The sequence below is a fragment of the Salvelinus sp. IW2-2015 genome, linkage group LG36 (genome assembly GCF_002910315.2).
Source record: "Salvelinus sp. IW2-2015 linkage group LG36, ASM291031v2, whole genome shotgun sequence".
In the NCBI taxonomy this organism is placed as follows: Eukaryota; Metazoa; Chordata; class Actinopteri; order Salmoniformes; family Salmonidae; genus Salvelinus; species Salvelinus sp. IW2-2015.
In genome coordinates, this window is record NC_036875.1 from 16315227 (window position 1) to 16332230 (window position 17004).

At 42.6% G+C, this 17004-nt stretch overlaps 1 protein-coding gene across 1 annotated transcript in view; it reads right to left on the reverse strand.

The window, feature by feature from the left end:
- slc4a3 (solute carrier family 4 member 3) overlaps positions 1 to 17004 on the reverse strand; it is a 102467-nt gene that overhangs the window by 49792 nt on the left and 35671 nt on the right. Inside the window, exons 3-5 of the mRNA XM_023981376.2 lie at positions 3925 to 4084; positions 2657 to 2916; positions 1856 to 2064 (exon numbers count right to left, since the gene is read on the reverse strand). Coding sequence (XP_023837144.1) covers positions 1856 to 2064; positions 2657 to 2916; positions 3925 to 4084 — 629 coding nt within the window. The remainder of the gene's footprint in view (positions 1 to 1855; positions 2065 to 2656; positions 2917 to 3924; positions 4085 to 17004) is intronic.

The following is a 17004-nucleotide window of genomic DNA, read 5'->3' on the forward strand; positions in this document are numbered from 1 at the left end:
ATCCTGGACTATCGGATCACCATCTTATTACGTTTGCAATCGTAACAAATAATCTGCAAAGACCCCAACCAAGGATCATCAAAAGATTCCTAGATGCCATTCCTGTCACGACTTCTGCCGAAGTCGAAGCCTCTGCTTGTTCGGGCTGTGCTCGGCGGTCRACGTCACCGGTCTTCTAGCCATCATTGATCCATTTTTCATTTTCCATTGGTTTTGTCTTGTCTTCCTACACACCAGGTTTCAATCCCATTCATTACCTGTTGTGTATTTAACCCTCTGTTTCCCCTCATGTCTTTGTCAGAGATTGTTTTATGTTCAGTATTCGTGTTTTTGTATTTGGTGCGCGACTGGTCCTCATACCCATTTTGTTTCATTGTATTTTCATGGTTTTGGAGTTATGTGTTTTAAGTTATTAAACTACTCCATTTCAAAAAGTTTTGATTCTCCTGCGCCTGACTTCCCTGCCACCTATACACACGACTGTGACAATTCCAGACTCCCTCCACCTACCCAAGGATGTCGGAGTACAAAAATCGGTTAACCACCTAACTGAGGATCTAAATTGAACTTTGAGTAATACTCTAGATGCAGTCGCACCCCTAAAAACAAAAAACATTTGTCACAAGAAATTTTCTCCCTGGTATACAGAAAATACCTGACCCTGAAGCAATCTTTCAGAAAATTGGAACGAAAATGGCACTCCACCAAATTGGAAGTCTTCCGACTAGCTTGGAAAGACAGAACCGTGCAATATCGAAGAGCCCTCACTGCTGCTCGATCATTCTATTTTTCCAACCTAATTGAGGAGAATAAGAACAATCCAAAATGTATTTTTGATACTGTCGCAAAGCCAACTAAAAAGCAGCATTCAACAAGAGAGGATGGCTTTTTACTTCAGTAGTGATGAATTCATGAACTTCGTTATCATTAGAAACTTCATTACGGACTCCTCTTTGAATCTGTGTATTTCTCCAAAGTTCAGTTGTCCTGAGTCAGCACAGAAGTGCCAGGACCCAGGATCAATGGAGACACTCAAGTTTTTTAATCCTGTATCTCATGACACATTAATGAAAATAGTCATGGTCTCTAAACCCTCAAGCTGCATACTGGACTCTATTCCAACTAAACTACTGAAAGAGCTACTTACTGTGCTTGGCCCTGATGTACTGACCTGTTGCACTGTCTACAACCACTGTGATTATTATTTGACTCTGCGGGTAATCTATGAACTTTTGAACATCTTGAAGAACAATCTGGCCTTTATGGCCATGTACCTCCACCCGGCACAGCCAGAAGTGGTCTGGCCACCACCCAAAGCATGGTTCCTGCCTTTCTAGGGAGTTTGTCCTAGCCACAGTGGTCCTACATCTGCATTGCTTGCTGTTTGGGGTTTTAGGCTGGGTTTCTGTATAGCACTTTGTGACATCTGCTGATGTAAAAAGGGTTTTAAAAATATGTTGATTGATTGACTGAAGAAATCCAAGGGGTCTGAATACTTTTGCAAGGCACTGTAAATGCTTTGATGTTTTTAGATGTTCACTTAAAAACAGAAATCTACTGGAATCGGGCATAATGAGCATTGACTGTTTGAAGTGTACAAAATGAATAGCATTGTAGGACGAGCATTGTTTGATGAGATCTTTAAAGATCTTAAAATGTTGAGTACGTACGTCTGTCACACAAAACAAATATTGTAGGCACTGTACTATTTTAGTGCACTTCAGTTTTGCGTTTTCTTAATGTAAAATGTATTATGCATATAATCTAGCTAGTAACACCTTAGTTTCACCTCGTACTAATTGTTTCACACCACAGCCAATATACTGTCTATTGTCTTGCTAGCTACTGGGCCCACCTGTTGTTGGACTCTTCATCACCTTCCTCATCCTCCGGTTGCTCCCGAACCTCCTGTTGCTGCTCCTCCTCCTCCTCCTCCTCCACCACCACCTCCTCTGCCGTGGCCAGTGTGGCCTTCTCTGGCGGCAGATGTTGTTGTTCGCTCTCCATGTGGAAGGAAGTGAAAGGGAGAGCCGGTTCCAAATCCTCCTCACTCCCCAAGCTAAACTGAGAGGAGATGTAGTTGGTTACAGTGGTCCTAGTACAAGGAATCCCTAACAGCTTCATCTGAAAGTTCAATCTAAAGGCCAGTTGATTGAGTTTAAGTGCCTGGACCGTGAGTGTCAGTTCAAGTCAGGTGCTGTCCTGTCCCAGTCAGGCGAACAAGGTGGCGAACATAGGACTCCAAACTCTCCCTCTCTATCTCTCTCTCTCTCACTCTAGGGCACCTGTTAGACTAGTACTTGGCAGATCTTCATCTTTCCTGTGTCAGCTACTGCCCGCTTTTTATTAAAGGTCTCATATTACACAGTAGACCAAAATTCCCAGCCAACTTCACACATCACATGTTGAGCGTGACGGACATTTTTCTCTGGAGTGTCTTTGAAATGAATATACTGAATGAATATATATAACAGATGAATATACTAGACTTCTACTTGCAACACACAAAACATTGTAACGCACTGTATAAAGAAAAAAGGATACATAACAATAACACACAGCAAATTATCCAGTGTTAAATCAACACTGGGGAATTTGCTGTGCAGGCATTCTGATTGGCCGTCAGAYATTATCCCAACTTTCTTTGTTAAATTACCTGTGGTTGGTTGTCAGGCTGCTCAGTGGGCGTGGCCTCTTGGTCCCGCCCTTCTGTCTCAGACTCCGCCTCCTCCTCCTCATCTACCTCATGGATGGTGGGCGTGACCTCCGAGGGTGGCATGGAGGTCTTTTTTTTCTTTCGTTTCTTCTTGCGTCGGCGGTCACTGTCCGTGCTGAGCACCCGCTTGCGTAGGCGCTGGGGCGGGGGCAGGTGGGTGGATAGGGGGTGGTGGGTGTGGTGAAAGGTGTGCCGATGATCTGTGAAAGGGAAGGTAGGAGTTTAAGTGAGAATAATGGCAAAGCATGCCGGCATAGTGCCTTGTATTTGTAAGAAGTGTTATGAGCGTACTGTCTGTGTATCCCCTGTAACCATGCTGCTGTTCTGTTGTCTCTGTACTGTACAGCCCCTTTATAACATCTTACAGGTTGTTTTCAATAAAACATCACTATATGGTGTAGAGTGTTCGATTTTCCTGCTGTGGGGCAAGCAGACCCAGAGCTCCGCTAAAACCATTGACAACTGCGTGCCGTTTAAGGGATTATTAAATACATGTTAACTATTTGGTTGTAATGTCATCACCTCATGAAGAGCAAAGTCAGACCTACAGATTTCAGATTATTCCATGCAAAACAATTGCTCACATTTAGCTCTATTATCAGTTATACAGCAAGTAACTGCATGCTTATGTGTCGGTGTATGCACCTAGGGCGTATTTGCCGTGGTACTGTTAGTTGATGTTGACTTTGCAAGCTACAGGTAGAAACGTTGTACAGTTGGCTGAACATTTAATGTTAAGTAGACCTAATGTACTGTTTTTCTCCAACTAGCGCAGTTAAGTAACATGATCCCCTTATCAACAGTGTTTTTTTAAGAGTGTTCAATTACGATTGCTGCTGACAGGCATGATATAGGCTACACTGATTGATGGACCATGTCAAGTTGGCTAGCTAGCTATTAACAGATCACTACAATATGGCAAGTTAACAAGCGTACTTTCAGGGGATAAGCTACACTATATCCAAATATTGTTTCATTTGCTTGCCATCTATAGTGGTGATGACAGTAGTCCAACTGACAACTYTACTAGGATGAGGACTTGCCAATATCAAGCTCTTTCCAAAAGCATTATACCGACAGGCTTAAGGAACCCCAACACTGATTTATGTTAGCAAAAACTGTTAAAAGCAGACATCCTGGGAACTTTTTCCCTGTGTTCTACAAAAGCATACCAGTATAGAAGTCTACAGATTGGTGAAAGGGCTTACACTCAAAATCCTTTTCGTTGTAGTTGCGGCCCATTTTTTCTCCGCTGCTGAACACGGACTCAGTGATGATGTCCCCGAACCTCTCCACTGATAATGCCTTCTCCCAGTCCACCTCCTCTTCTTCCTGCTCCTCTGTGGAACCTTCCTCATCCTCCTCCTCCTGTAGGAGAGAGAGAGAGAGAGAGAGAAAAAATAGGGGAGTTTGTGTATATGTTGTCAATGTCACAAATTCTGCAGTTAACCAGTGGTTTATAGTCAAGCTACATCAATCAAGTTCCTACGTATGTAATTACTCCAATGTATTACAATAGTTACCTAAATAAACAAACTTTCAGTGTGTCAGTGAGTAGTCACAGACAGTGCAATCCATTCACCATATGTGTGTATGTGCATTTGTGTAGGGTAAGTGATAGGACAGGTAAAGGTCTGTAACAGTAGCATGACCAACTGTACCAGATAAGAGAAACCAAAATACGTTGACAGACAGTATCAGTGTCCGCTCCTTAGTACTATGTATACACAAGGGGACCTGTCATTAGCCAATCTACTCACGTGCAGCGGATCGATGCAGCAGAGCGCTGAGAGAGGGTGAGGCTAGCCTAATGCACTGCTGGGCCCTCTACTAACACTTTTTCATTGTTGTCATGTTGTGTTGCTAGCATGCTGTCTTGTCATGTGCTGCTGCCATGTTTATGTTGTCGTCTTAGGTCTCTCTTTATGTAGTGTTGTTGTCTCTCATGTCGTGATGTGTGTTTTGTCCTATATTTTTATTCAATTTATTTTTAAAGCCCCCGTCCCCGCAGGAGACCTTTTGCGTTTGGTAGGCCATCATTGTAAATAAGAAATTGTTCTTAACTGACTTGCCTAGTTAAATAAAAGGTCAAATAAAAACTGTAATAACACACTACTGTCGCTAATGGGCTTACAAAAAAAGAAGACACCTGTACCGTGTCAGATATAGAATTGAAATGTATTCAATTTTGAGTTTGCATCCCAATATTACATTTTATCACAGAAGACTGAAATCTAACAAAACCGTTTTACATAGAAACACCAGGTTTTCGGCGTTTAAAAAATAAATGTTTATTAATKATGAAAATATGAAAAATATGAATACCATTCCACTCGAGGACACTAGGTAATTTGACTGCCGGAAACGGCCAAACTAACACACTGCTTTGTGTAGAGCCTTACTTCCCAGAGTGCCTTGCCTTTAAATGAATTGTAGAGTTACCACCCATGACTGAATTTGTTAGTGACAAAGACAAGCTTGTTGCATTCATCCAATTTCAGTCCTCTGGAGTTCACCAAGTGAGCTCTTGAGTGAATATGTTTTCATTCAAATGTACTTTTTTTAAAGGTCATAAAGAGTCAAAATCATGTTTTTCCTGAAATTGGGTGATGTTTGAAGGAAACCCGATCAAAGTATGAAAAATTAGTGTTTCTTCTACATTGATAAAGTTTGATCATAAAGTTACTGGTCCATGTCAAACACTTGGATTCATTATTAAGGGGATAGGGTGACATCACCTTAACTCTCATTTTAATACACCAATGGTAACATGATATTCCCTTACCTAATTAAAAGTTCTGCCTTTTAACCAATATCGGCGAAGGTGTGTTTGCTGTGGGGCGTGGTTTATATAGCTAGATAGCTACTCTACTGGTGCCAACATTTGACTGCAAGGTGTCAGCAAATATAATTAAAAGTTGACCCTATTCATCTATGGCAAAGATACATATGTGTTTCCCCTTTCATCTATGTCTGGTGCAAGCTAGTTACTGGCTAGCTGTGTCTTCAGACAGCATGGAACAAAAGGGGGGGGGGTCATTAAAAACTCAGATGCAGTTACAGTCAACACATCCGTCAGTGCTGCTTTGAACCGTATAACAAGAGACATGCCAAACAGGAGATGTAGGAAACAAAGGATGTATCACTGATGCAATTTCAATGTTGTTTGAGTTGCACTGTGCGTCACCAAATTTGCTCGAGATAATTTTACTGCAACGCTGCCCACTGCATCCAAGTTGCTTGACATAGGCGTTTGAAAGAGCCGCCAGTGAAGGCGAGCTCATGAATATAAGCTCCCTGCCCACTCAGCATGTCTTTTCAAACGTCCTGGTAGTTAGCCATGAGAGAAAAAGTACTGTTCAGAATGACTGTTCAGGAACTTTAACACAATACAATATAGCTGTGTTCAAATACTCATACTAACAGCACTACCCCTACTATTTCAGACATAAATTCAGGATGTAGTATGATTATTGGTCATAGTATAGATATAGTTATTATGCCAAAAGTTCCCGGTTGTCGTACTACATACGACAAAATATGAGGTATACAAGCAGTGGACACAATGTCCATGCTTATGGGCCAATAAGGCAATTCTTCTGAAAATGGGCGTGGCTTCACAAAATGTTCAGATTTGAAGAAAATGGCAGAAATTATGCAGCCGAAGAGCAGATACAAATTCATTGCTTTAACTAATTATGACAAATGTTAAGAAATGTTGAGCAATGTGAAAAAGTACCCTCACGAAAAAAGATTGCAGTCAAGTGCAGTATAACTGTAGTATGCCGCAAATACTGCATCCAAAATAACACAGGTTCTTTTACTGAAGAAATTTTGCAGTGTGACTGCAGTTAGAGTGCAAGATAACTGCAGTACACTATAGTTATTCTGCAATTACTGCATCCAAAATACCACAGTTGACTGCAGTTACTGCACGTTTACTGCAGTTTCAAAACTGCAATCTTTTTTGTAAGAGTAATGACTTTTCAAATAAGTTATGTTATGTTGGCTGACAATTTGTTAGCTATGCTAGCCTTATGAACCACATAGAATATCATTACAGCAGTTGCTTGTATGTACCGGTATGTTAGCTATCTACCTGAAGTTAGTTGGCTACTAATACATCAAACTTGCCTGTATATTAGCATAACTAACTAACTACCCAATGTTTATTGACTTGATTATTCACGCAATTCTTAGTTTAGCTAAGTGGTATAGTTGTTTTTTGTTCTCAATGGACATTGTTAGTGAAGTCGTAAGTTATGCTAGTTATCTTCTTTGGGACAGGGGGGCATTATTGAGTAGCTTGGATAAAAAGGTGCCCAGAGGAAACTGCCTGCTACTCAGTCCTAAAAGCTAGAATATGCATATAATTAGTAGATTTGGATAGAAAAAACTCTGAAGTTTCTAAAACTGTTTGAATGATGTCTGTGAGTATAACAGAACTCATATGGCAGGCAAAAACCTGAGAAAAAATCCAAAAAGGAAGTGGGAAATCTGAGGTTTGTAGTTTTTCAACTCTTTGCCTATCCAAGATACAGTGTAAATTTGGTCAGATTGCACTTCCTAAGGCTTCCACTAGATTGTCAACAGTCTTTAGAACCTTGTTTGATGCTTCTACTGTGAAGGAGGGGGGAATAGGAGCTGAATGAGTCAGAGGTCTGCCAGAGTGGCATGAGCTGATCATGCGCGCTCAAGTGAGAGTTAGCTGCGTTCCATCGCATTTCTACAGACAAAGGAATTCTCCGGTTGAAACATCATTGAAAATGTATGTTAAAAACATCCTAAAGATTGATTGTATACTTTGTTTGACATGTTTCTACGAACTGTAATATGACTTTTTGTCTGAACTTTCGCCTGGACTTGCCCGCGCCTCGTGAGTTAGGATCGTGTACTAAACGCGCGGACAAAAAGGAGGTATTTGGACATAAATAATGGACTTTATCGAACAAATCAAACATTTATTGTGGAACTGGGATTCCTGGGAGTGCATTCTGATGAAGATCATCAAAGGTAAGTGAATATTTATAATGCTATTTCTGTTGACTCCACAACATGGCGGATATCTGTATGGCTTGTTTTGTTGTCTGAGCGCTGTACTCAGATTATTGCATGGGGTGCTTTTTCCGTAAAGTTTTTTTGAAATCTGACACAGCGGTTGCATTAAGGAGAAGTGGATCTAAAATTCCATGCATAACACTTGTATCTTTTAGCAATGTATATTATGAGTATTTCTGTAAATTAATGTGGCTCTCTGCAAAATCACCGGACGTTTTGGAACTACTGAACATAACTCGCCAATGTAAACTGAGATTTTTCAAATAAATTACAAAATACAACTATTTTCTGCCCAGGTCTGCATGTGACGATAGCTCAGATGCACATCGTCACAGGGGGCTTCTAGAGATGAGGTAGCCTCACCCTTTAGCTCCCATTGGCCTCCAGAAGCTTTCATCTGGGCTTTGAAGTTAAGACAAGAAGGGGTGGGGGTTGTATGTTGAGGTGAGAAGGACCAACAGGTGCCTGTTYGGGAGGACAAAACTGACAGGTACACTGTGTTGTTACTTGTTATAAGCATATATGAGCATTGGCCACCTGTTTTACAGTTGCACCAATACCACAACCATCATTTCTACACAGCAAGTGTTCTGTATAAAACTATATTTCGATTCAAACACATCTGACAATGCACATAACTGCCCTGGTTTAAAAAGTAGAATTAATATTTCATATGCTGTGGCTAGGAAAATCCAGCACAAAGAAGATCATTAAAATATTTAGAAGGTGCTGGTGATAAGTGGAGTGACGCTGTGTGTGTGTGTGTCTTTCATCCAGACTCCATCTTTGACCTTACAGTAATACAGACGACACTACCTGTGAAGTCAGATGATATATCATTCTCCCCATCACAGACAAGTGGTTGGCCATGTGCCCAGTCCTCTGTGCTCGCTCGCTCACTTGTGCATGCATTTGTGTTGGTCAGTTTCTGGGCATTTGTAATCATGACAATGTCAGTCACTATGTCACTCTTGTCGCCTCCTATTTCCTTTGCATAATCTATGCTGACATAGTCCATGCCTGGATGCCATCCATCAAAATCTGTACTGATGCTTATGATGTCTTTATGCTACAGGCTAATGTCCAAAAAACAACTGGAGACACTCTAATACAAGAACTGAGTAAAGTGGTGATCTCCTGGCTAAAAGCCTTTGCACAGAAGAGAGAGAGAGAGAGAGGCGGAGAGCCATGGAGGATGCCCTGTCCTCCCAAGGGGCCAAGAGGTTTATGTCAACTAAGTAAGTTAAGTCACAGGCTAATCATCTCATATCTCATATCATGTGAGTTGTTTTATGTTAGGAAGTTACTCTCAGGCTACGAATGCCTTCAAGCTGCATTATGAAATGAGGGAGGTAATGTATGACATGTTTAGTACTGTATATTCAGATGAGTAGAATACAGTATTCAATCAGTATTCACTGTACTGTCAAGCTCACTGTCACAGTTAAAAATGCAATTCACATTAGTGGAAACAGCGCCACTGTTCCCACCAGCCCCTCTGTTTTTGTTTTGTTGACGAAACTGACTAATAAGGAGCGTCCAAATGGAGGTGAGCAGCTAGTAAAAGAATGTGCAGTACATATTCTGCTGTTCTATCATACATGCAATGATGTCAGAGGGAAAGAACTGTGTTCGTTGTTTGCTATAAGTTATTTGTTGTTGTAATATCCAAAACGGACATGGCAGTATCACCATAAAGGATTCCAGCTTTAATGTCTCTCTGTAAAACACAGCGTATTTGATGGAGAGAGAAATGCTATTGTATTCCATATTCTGCTGTACTAACTGTATCCATGACTGTAACTAAATACTTGCACTCTCTTGGAATCAAGGTTGTGTCATACAAATGGCACAAAAAAAGTCAGATTGTTGTGCTTCACTTTTCTGTTTGATTATTAAGGTTTTATCATGTTCAAACAACATTCGTCGAGTTGAGACAAGTGTCTTTATACACCTACTGTACAGGCACACAAATATTTGTTCCAAATCTCCACTTCAACTGAGAAAAGGACACAGGTAAAGAAGCAAAAGCACGATTTGAAGCATATTGCTTTTGACAACTACCTAAGCATCACATTGTACTCCCAACACAAGCATATTGGCCTGAACAGTGTTTGTCTCTCGTCTTTTCGTCCTGCACATTGTATCTGGCTATTGTGTGAATGGTAATTGCCTTGTTGCTACATGTGGGCTTGAAAGAGTGCAGTAAAAAGGTTATGGATTGCATTTACATTTGTGACACTGGCGAGACAAACAAAGGACGGCGCTAGGAATTCAGGATTGGCCTACAGATGTGTTTGTTCTCTCTTCACCAGGGCTCTGAGTAAACTGCTGATAGAGTTAGAAATGTCACAAGCAGCAGGCTCTGCCAGGTAGCAGGTACAGTGGTTGCTCCACTAAAAGTTTTGTGATTATGCTGTGGTACTTAGAGGTAATTTGTGGTTTAGTACGGTACCCTGCGTCACTACTTCATTGCTCCAGACCAAGGCAAGGGGGAGTTAGAGAACTGATTATACTTTTGGGTCCCAAGGCGCTACTGTGTCTCTGTAGTACTGTAGCCTACTCCCGACCAGTCACGTTGTACAGCGCCTTAGTGGCGCAGCGGTCTAAGACAATGCATCGCAGTGCAAGCTGTGTTGCTACAGATGCTGTTTCAATACCCGTGCCGGTCTTGACTGGGAGACCCATGAGATGACTGTAGGTTTTTGGTTTCTCTCCCTCTAAAAACAGAAATAAATAATTATAAATAACAAACTGGCTTTACTTACAAATTAGTAATAATGTCTCACCCCATGTTCACGAATTGCCTTTTTCTCGCTCATTTTACGTTATTTGAAAACGAAATCATCTCCAAAATATTGTTATTTTTGGAAGCAAAGCAATTATTATTATTATTATTAATTTAGAATTATATAAAAGCCCCTTGGAAATTCTCACAGATATATTATTAACCCTGTTATTAGCAGGACAATATATATTGGTCATGGCACCCGAGTGGTGCACAATGGGATTGCCTTGCAGTTCTCCAGCTGTATCCACTGAAATAGCGGTGGGCGTGCAAGGTTCAAGTCATGAGGGCAGGGGTACGGGATGGGGGAAGGGGGTTGGAGGAAGGGGGAGGGTGGACCCCCACCCCCACCCGGTCCACTGGGTAGCACAGAGCAACAATTTAAGGAGCATTGCACTAATAATGGCGCTGAAACATTCCCGCTGTTCTTAGTGCCAGTCTGCACGTTCAAACTAAAACAATTTAACTAATAATGTCGTGGAAAATTCCCCTTAGATATGATTTCGGAGGGCAGATATTATTAAATATTAAAGCATTAGACCTGAAAAGTTATACTTAAATCCGAACTGGATTTACTGAAAAATTACATAAAAAGCACACATTTGGAAATCCCAAACTCTAAAAGTAATTGGAAAGATAAGATACAAATTATTTGTGACATTGTGGTTACAATAAAGAATGTAAACATGATGCTGTGTTTTTCTTTACAGTAGTGATGTACAGCTGGAGGCATTTTGAAAACAGGTTTTCAAACACTTGTAGCCCGATTAGCAGGACAATAGACTCTTTATTGCCGGGCTACTGTAGGTGTGACACCTTTTCAGTACCGTTCACACTGCCACAAACTTCACCTTTAACACAGTTACCATTCAAAAACAAGCTGTTTATCTAAAAAAAAAAAAGATGACATTGCGACCAAAGAGAACAGACAAAATGGATATCCTTTTCATCAAGCCAGCTTCTTTCTATGGTGCTACCTGTTCCAGGGTTAGGACCATAACCACGACAGGATCAACAACACTAAAGGTAGTTTGGTTTCAGTGCATTTTCTTTAAAGAAATGTATACAGCCTATCAATGTGTAGGCATACTGTGTAATGAATAATAGAAAAATTATCATACTGTGATAATGAAATAAAGGTTAATAAATCAAAAATAGTGTACTAAAAACATGAATGTGTTTTTGCAGGGCATACAACCATGCTGGCAACCATCCGTGGAGATCAGAGGACAAAGGGCTGGACGACAGGCCGCACCGGAAAAATGCATGGTTGCCAAGAAAGCGGTTAGTTTTGCTAGATTATTAAAACGTGTATGCAGCATTTGTGTGTTGAGTCACTTTTAATTCTTAATTGATCTACCGGTTCCATCATAGGCCACTGTAATCGATGGGGGCTCAGGGCGGTACCATTCTGCTCATCTGATGAAGGTGCACATGGATCAGATTCAAACTTTGAAGACCGAGATTGAGTCATTGAAGGCAGACCATCAGAAAACGAAACATTATCTGAGGGCAGAGATACAGGCGACAGCTGATGCATTGGTCCAGAGCCAGGCGGCATTGGTGGAGAGTCAGGCATAGAAAGACGCGTTGAAGAGGGTGAGGAATGAGATGGAGTCACAATCCATGCCAGGCACACCTGTGAGCTCTGGAACTCCACCTCCGACAGGCAGAGTCAACATACCTGGCGGGTTCATCAGGTCGTTGGTTCACCCTGACATTTATATTCCTCTTCTGACAACAGAACTTGACCAACTACTCACCAGGCACAGCAAGGGCCGTCCGGACCGTTATGCTGTTCAGCTATTCCAATGATGTGTAACCGAAGAGAAATACCATGAGTGGGCATAGAATACCAACTGGGATGGATCCTGAGGCAAATGTGGCTTACCAGTGAATCTCCGGGTGTTCATCATTAATACTGTGTTTCAGAAGTTTCTATTCAGGACTGATGCAACCCGAAAACGCATTAAAGACAGAGTTAATGCGTACTTGAGGTCACTGAGAAAGTCTGGACATGGCCTGCTCTCCCTTATGTAAGGAATTAGGCACTTTCCCATGTTTACTACAGTATGTACTGTAGGGTATGTTTACTTGTCAGACTGCACAACAGCCTAATAATCTTCAAAATGCTTTATTACCCAAATGTAAAAGCATGTCGGATAAAGCATATACTGTACAGTACAGTATTTCTTCATCAGCATCTTTATGCTTTCGTTAATAAAATACTGATACAAATACTCTTTCAAAATGGATCCATAACGAATTACTATGGGAATAAATATCACTGAATTACAGAAATATTGGAACAAAGTTGTCTAATGAAAGTCAACAAATTGTTGCTTACTGGAAAATACTCTTTCAAACACACACGATCACGTAGTACAGTGCCATTATGGCGATTAACAAGTAGCTGGACAATAGACTTGCCCAGAAGGAGGGTAGGAGGATAATTATATTGTCAAATGTATTTCTTAGTTAGGTTGGCTGTATCACAATCGGACGTGATTAGTTGCAATATCAGTTTAATCCACCAGAAAAGACAAAACAAATAATACAACAAAAAGTATTATTATTATTATGTATCACGTCTGACCGTGAAATGGGAGTCCCATAGGGTGGCGCACAATTGGCACAGCGTTTCTCTCCCTCTAAAAACAGAAATAAATGTTTTGGCCTTTACAAATATTATTTTGTCCTTTATTCAGGTTACAATCGCTCACTTTAGTTTTTTTGAAAATGAAATAACCTCCAAAATATCGTTATATATTAAGTTGGCACAGTCGTATAGCTCGGCACCTACATAAAGCTGAGTGACTCACTCATTCATGGCTTTGGAACAAAATAAATAAGTACCAACAATCTTTCTGATAGTCTTTAATAAATAAATGTTTTGGTTATCCTGACCTGGACACCATGTACAGTATTATAATAGCCCCTCCCGAGTGGCGCAGCTGTCTAAGACGCTACATCACAGTGCAAAATGCGTTGCAACAGATGGAGGTTTGATACCTGTGCCGGCCTCCACCCTAGAGGCGGCTTTTGGTTATAATTTAGAATCCTCCAAACCTCTATATGTAATTATTGGCGGAGATTCACGTCATATTTTTTGATACACTGTAGGTCTACCGTAGTCGACATGAGTCTCACTAGTGTTGAGTAATGTGCTGTTAAAAGTGGTGTAAGTATTATTTATTTAAAGAGCAAATTGAAGTTTGAAGCAATAGCCTACAACTATTTTAGCACCGTTTCACGCTGCTCTGAGACAAGCATGGGGACTAGTCTTGATAAATAAATGAGATTTTTATTTTCACTTATTCTCCATTTGGGTATTGTTTAGACTACAATTATACAATTAGGGTGTAGAAATATTATGCTCTTAGTGTAACCTTTATTTAACTAGACAAGTCAGTTAGGAACAAATTCTTATTTACAAGGACAGCCTACTCCTTCCTCCCCGTCGGGGAATTGAACCCGGTCTCCCACGTGCCCGCAAGACACAGGGATTCTTTAGCTACATAGCCCAGTACTGTAGCCTACTCCCGACCGTCACGTTGTACAGCGCCATATTTTCCGTTCCATCCTAACGGAAACCCAGAGGATTTTTCATATTTTTGGGGGAATAGAAACACCATAATATTAATCAAATAAATTTAGCAAAATTTCTTAAAGTCAGTCCCATACACTATGTTCTTACAAAAAAGATTTTAAATTCTCTAGTACAGCCACTATTGAAGGCTATCAAATGCTTCTCAAATATGCCCTCTAGTTGTCAAACTAGCACTAACTAGCATTAATGGTAACAGTGGTTGGTAACAGTGCCATATAATTAATGGTAACAGTGGCATAGAATTCTGTGGCACCATGCAAGCTGTGTTGCAGTACGCTGCAACTTTTAAAGGACGGACCACTGTAGGACACTATGGGCAGCAGCTAGCAGAATTCTCCATTCCCAAAGCTGCAGGCCTTTAGGTGAAACATGTTCTTCCATCCAGCACCAGTTAACAATGATCCATATTGGGCACACATTTACGATGTCCATCTAATCCAAGTTTTGTTTTCACAATGCCCCCTGTCCCTGCATGTTCTAGCGTAGGCGTAGTTGCGTTTCTTTACACAAACCTAACTCTACCCATGTACTTCTCTCTCATGCCTACACAGGCTATGCCATCCCACAGGCTTCCTGGAACTCCCACCTTGAAAGAGAAGGGTTACACAGGTATGCAAACCTCTTTAGCGCTGTGAATAGTTTGGAAGTGACCACACACCAAATTATACAAGGACCTGGGAGTCCGATTTGAATGGATTCCTTTGGGCTCCAGAGGTCCCGCCCCCCTATCTCCCCTTGTTACTGCAGCTGACATAGTGCTGAAGCTGGCTGGTGGCTGCTTGGATGACATCACCATGGTAACCCAGTCCCAGGTGCCCCCTGGGGATAGGGCTTGCCTACATGTGGTTTATGTTAACCCAACTGTCGCTGTCCCCCACCCAGCCCACCTCACCCTACCCCAGTGGGGATCAGATGTGCCATCGCTCTAGCTGAGGTGAACATTGGAAGAGCAGACAAACTAAACGAGACAGGGCTCCACCTTAGCTTGGGATTTATTGTGTGTGTGTGTGTGTGTGTGTGTGTGTGTGTGTGGTGTGAGTGAGTGAGTGAGATAACTGATCCTCTCAGCTGGAATAGTAACAATTCTAAGCATATTGTAGTAGAAAAATGATTTTCCGCCATACATGGTAGTCATCAGTATCCACTTACTGGAGCTCTTCTTCGTGATACTGCAGAGACTCCTTATACATTGAATCTAACACACACACACACACACACACACACACACACACACACACCACACACAACACACACACACACACACACACACACACTATTAGCCCCAGTATGAGTCATCACTGCTAAACCCATTTCATCAGACTGAATATCATCCAATGATTCTGCAGCAGAGAATACTAAAGAAAGAGGGGATATGCTCAGCATTTTCACCTAGGATATACATAGATGTGTTTGAGGGAAAATAACCTAGCCCTAAACTGATGTTTTGTTCTGAGAGTTAAAGGCACCCTAGCTAGAACATTCTGAAATCATATGTTTCTTAGAGCTTGGCGAGAAGTGTGTTGTCCTATGGTTATTTTTCATACAACCTTCCTGTCACGTTCTGACCTTAGTTCTTTTGTTATTTCTTGTTTAGTATGGTCAGGGCGTGAGTTGTGTGGGTTATCTATGTTCGTTGTTCTATGTTGGTTTTTGCGTTTGGCCTGGTATGATTCTCAATCAGAGGCAGGTGTCGTTGTTTCTGATTGAGAATCATACTTAGAGCCGTTTTCCACCTGTGTTCGTGGGTGTTTATTTTCTGTCTTTGTGTATGTCACCAGACAGGACTGTTTCGTTTCGTGTCATTCTCGTTTATCGTTATTTTGTTGTTTTGTTCGAGGTTTCGTTTTCATTAAAAGGCATAATGAATACATACCACGCTGCACCTTGGTCCTCCGATCCTTCCTACTACTCCTCCTCAGAAGAGGAGGAAGATGAGCGTTACAGAAACACCCACTAACAAAACCAAGCAGCTGGTAACGCGCAGCAGCGAATCGCACGGACTCCTGGACTTGGGAGGAGATCTGGACGAGAAGGACCCCTGGGCACAGCGCTGGAGAATATCGCTACCGTGGAGAGAGAGGACCAGCAGGCACCGTGTTAGCCGTGAGGCGCACGGTGTCCCCGGTGCCCAGCAGAGCCCGTGCGGTACATAGCAGCGCCTCGTATCGGCCGGGCTAGAGGGCATCGAACCAGCCCCATGAGACGGCTCAGCGCAGCTGGTCTCCAGTGCGTCTCCTCGGGCCGGGTACATGCACCAACCCTACGCATGGTGTCCCCGGTTCGCCAGCACAGCCCAGTGCGGGCTATTCCACCCGCCGCACTGGCCTGGCTACGGGGAGCATTCACCAGGTAGGTTGGCAGGCTCGGCTCAAGACCTCCAGTGAGCCTCCACGGTCCGGTCTATACCGTACCCTCCCCACGACCAGACCTCCGTGGCAGCCCCACGCACCAGGCTGTCTGTTTCATTCCTCCAGGTGCTCCCGTCTGTCCAGCGCGCCTGAGTCTCCCTCCTGTCCAGCGCCGCCTGAGTCTCCCTCCTGTCCAGCGCCGCCTGAGCCGCCCTCCTGTCCAGCGCCGCCTGAGCCGCCCTCCTGTCCAGCGCCACCCTCCTGTCCACGCCGCCCTCCTGTCCAGCGCCGCCTGAGCCCCCTCCTGTCCAGCGCCCCCTCCTGTCCTGAGCCGCCTGAGCCACCCCTTCCGGGCCGCCGTCTGTCCTGAGTCGCCTGAGCCGCCCGTCTGTCCTGAGTCGCCTGAGCCGTCCGTCAGCCAGGAGCCGCCAAGCGTCCGTCAGCCAGGAGCCGCCAGAGCCGTCCGTCAGCCAGGAGCCGCCAG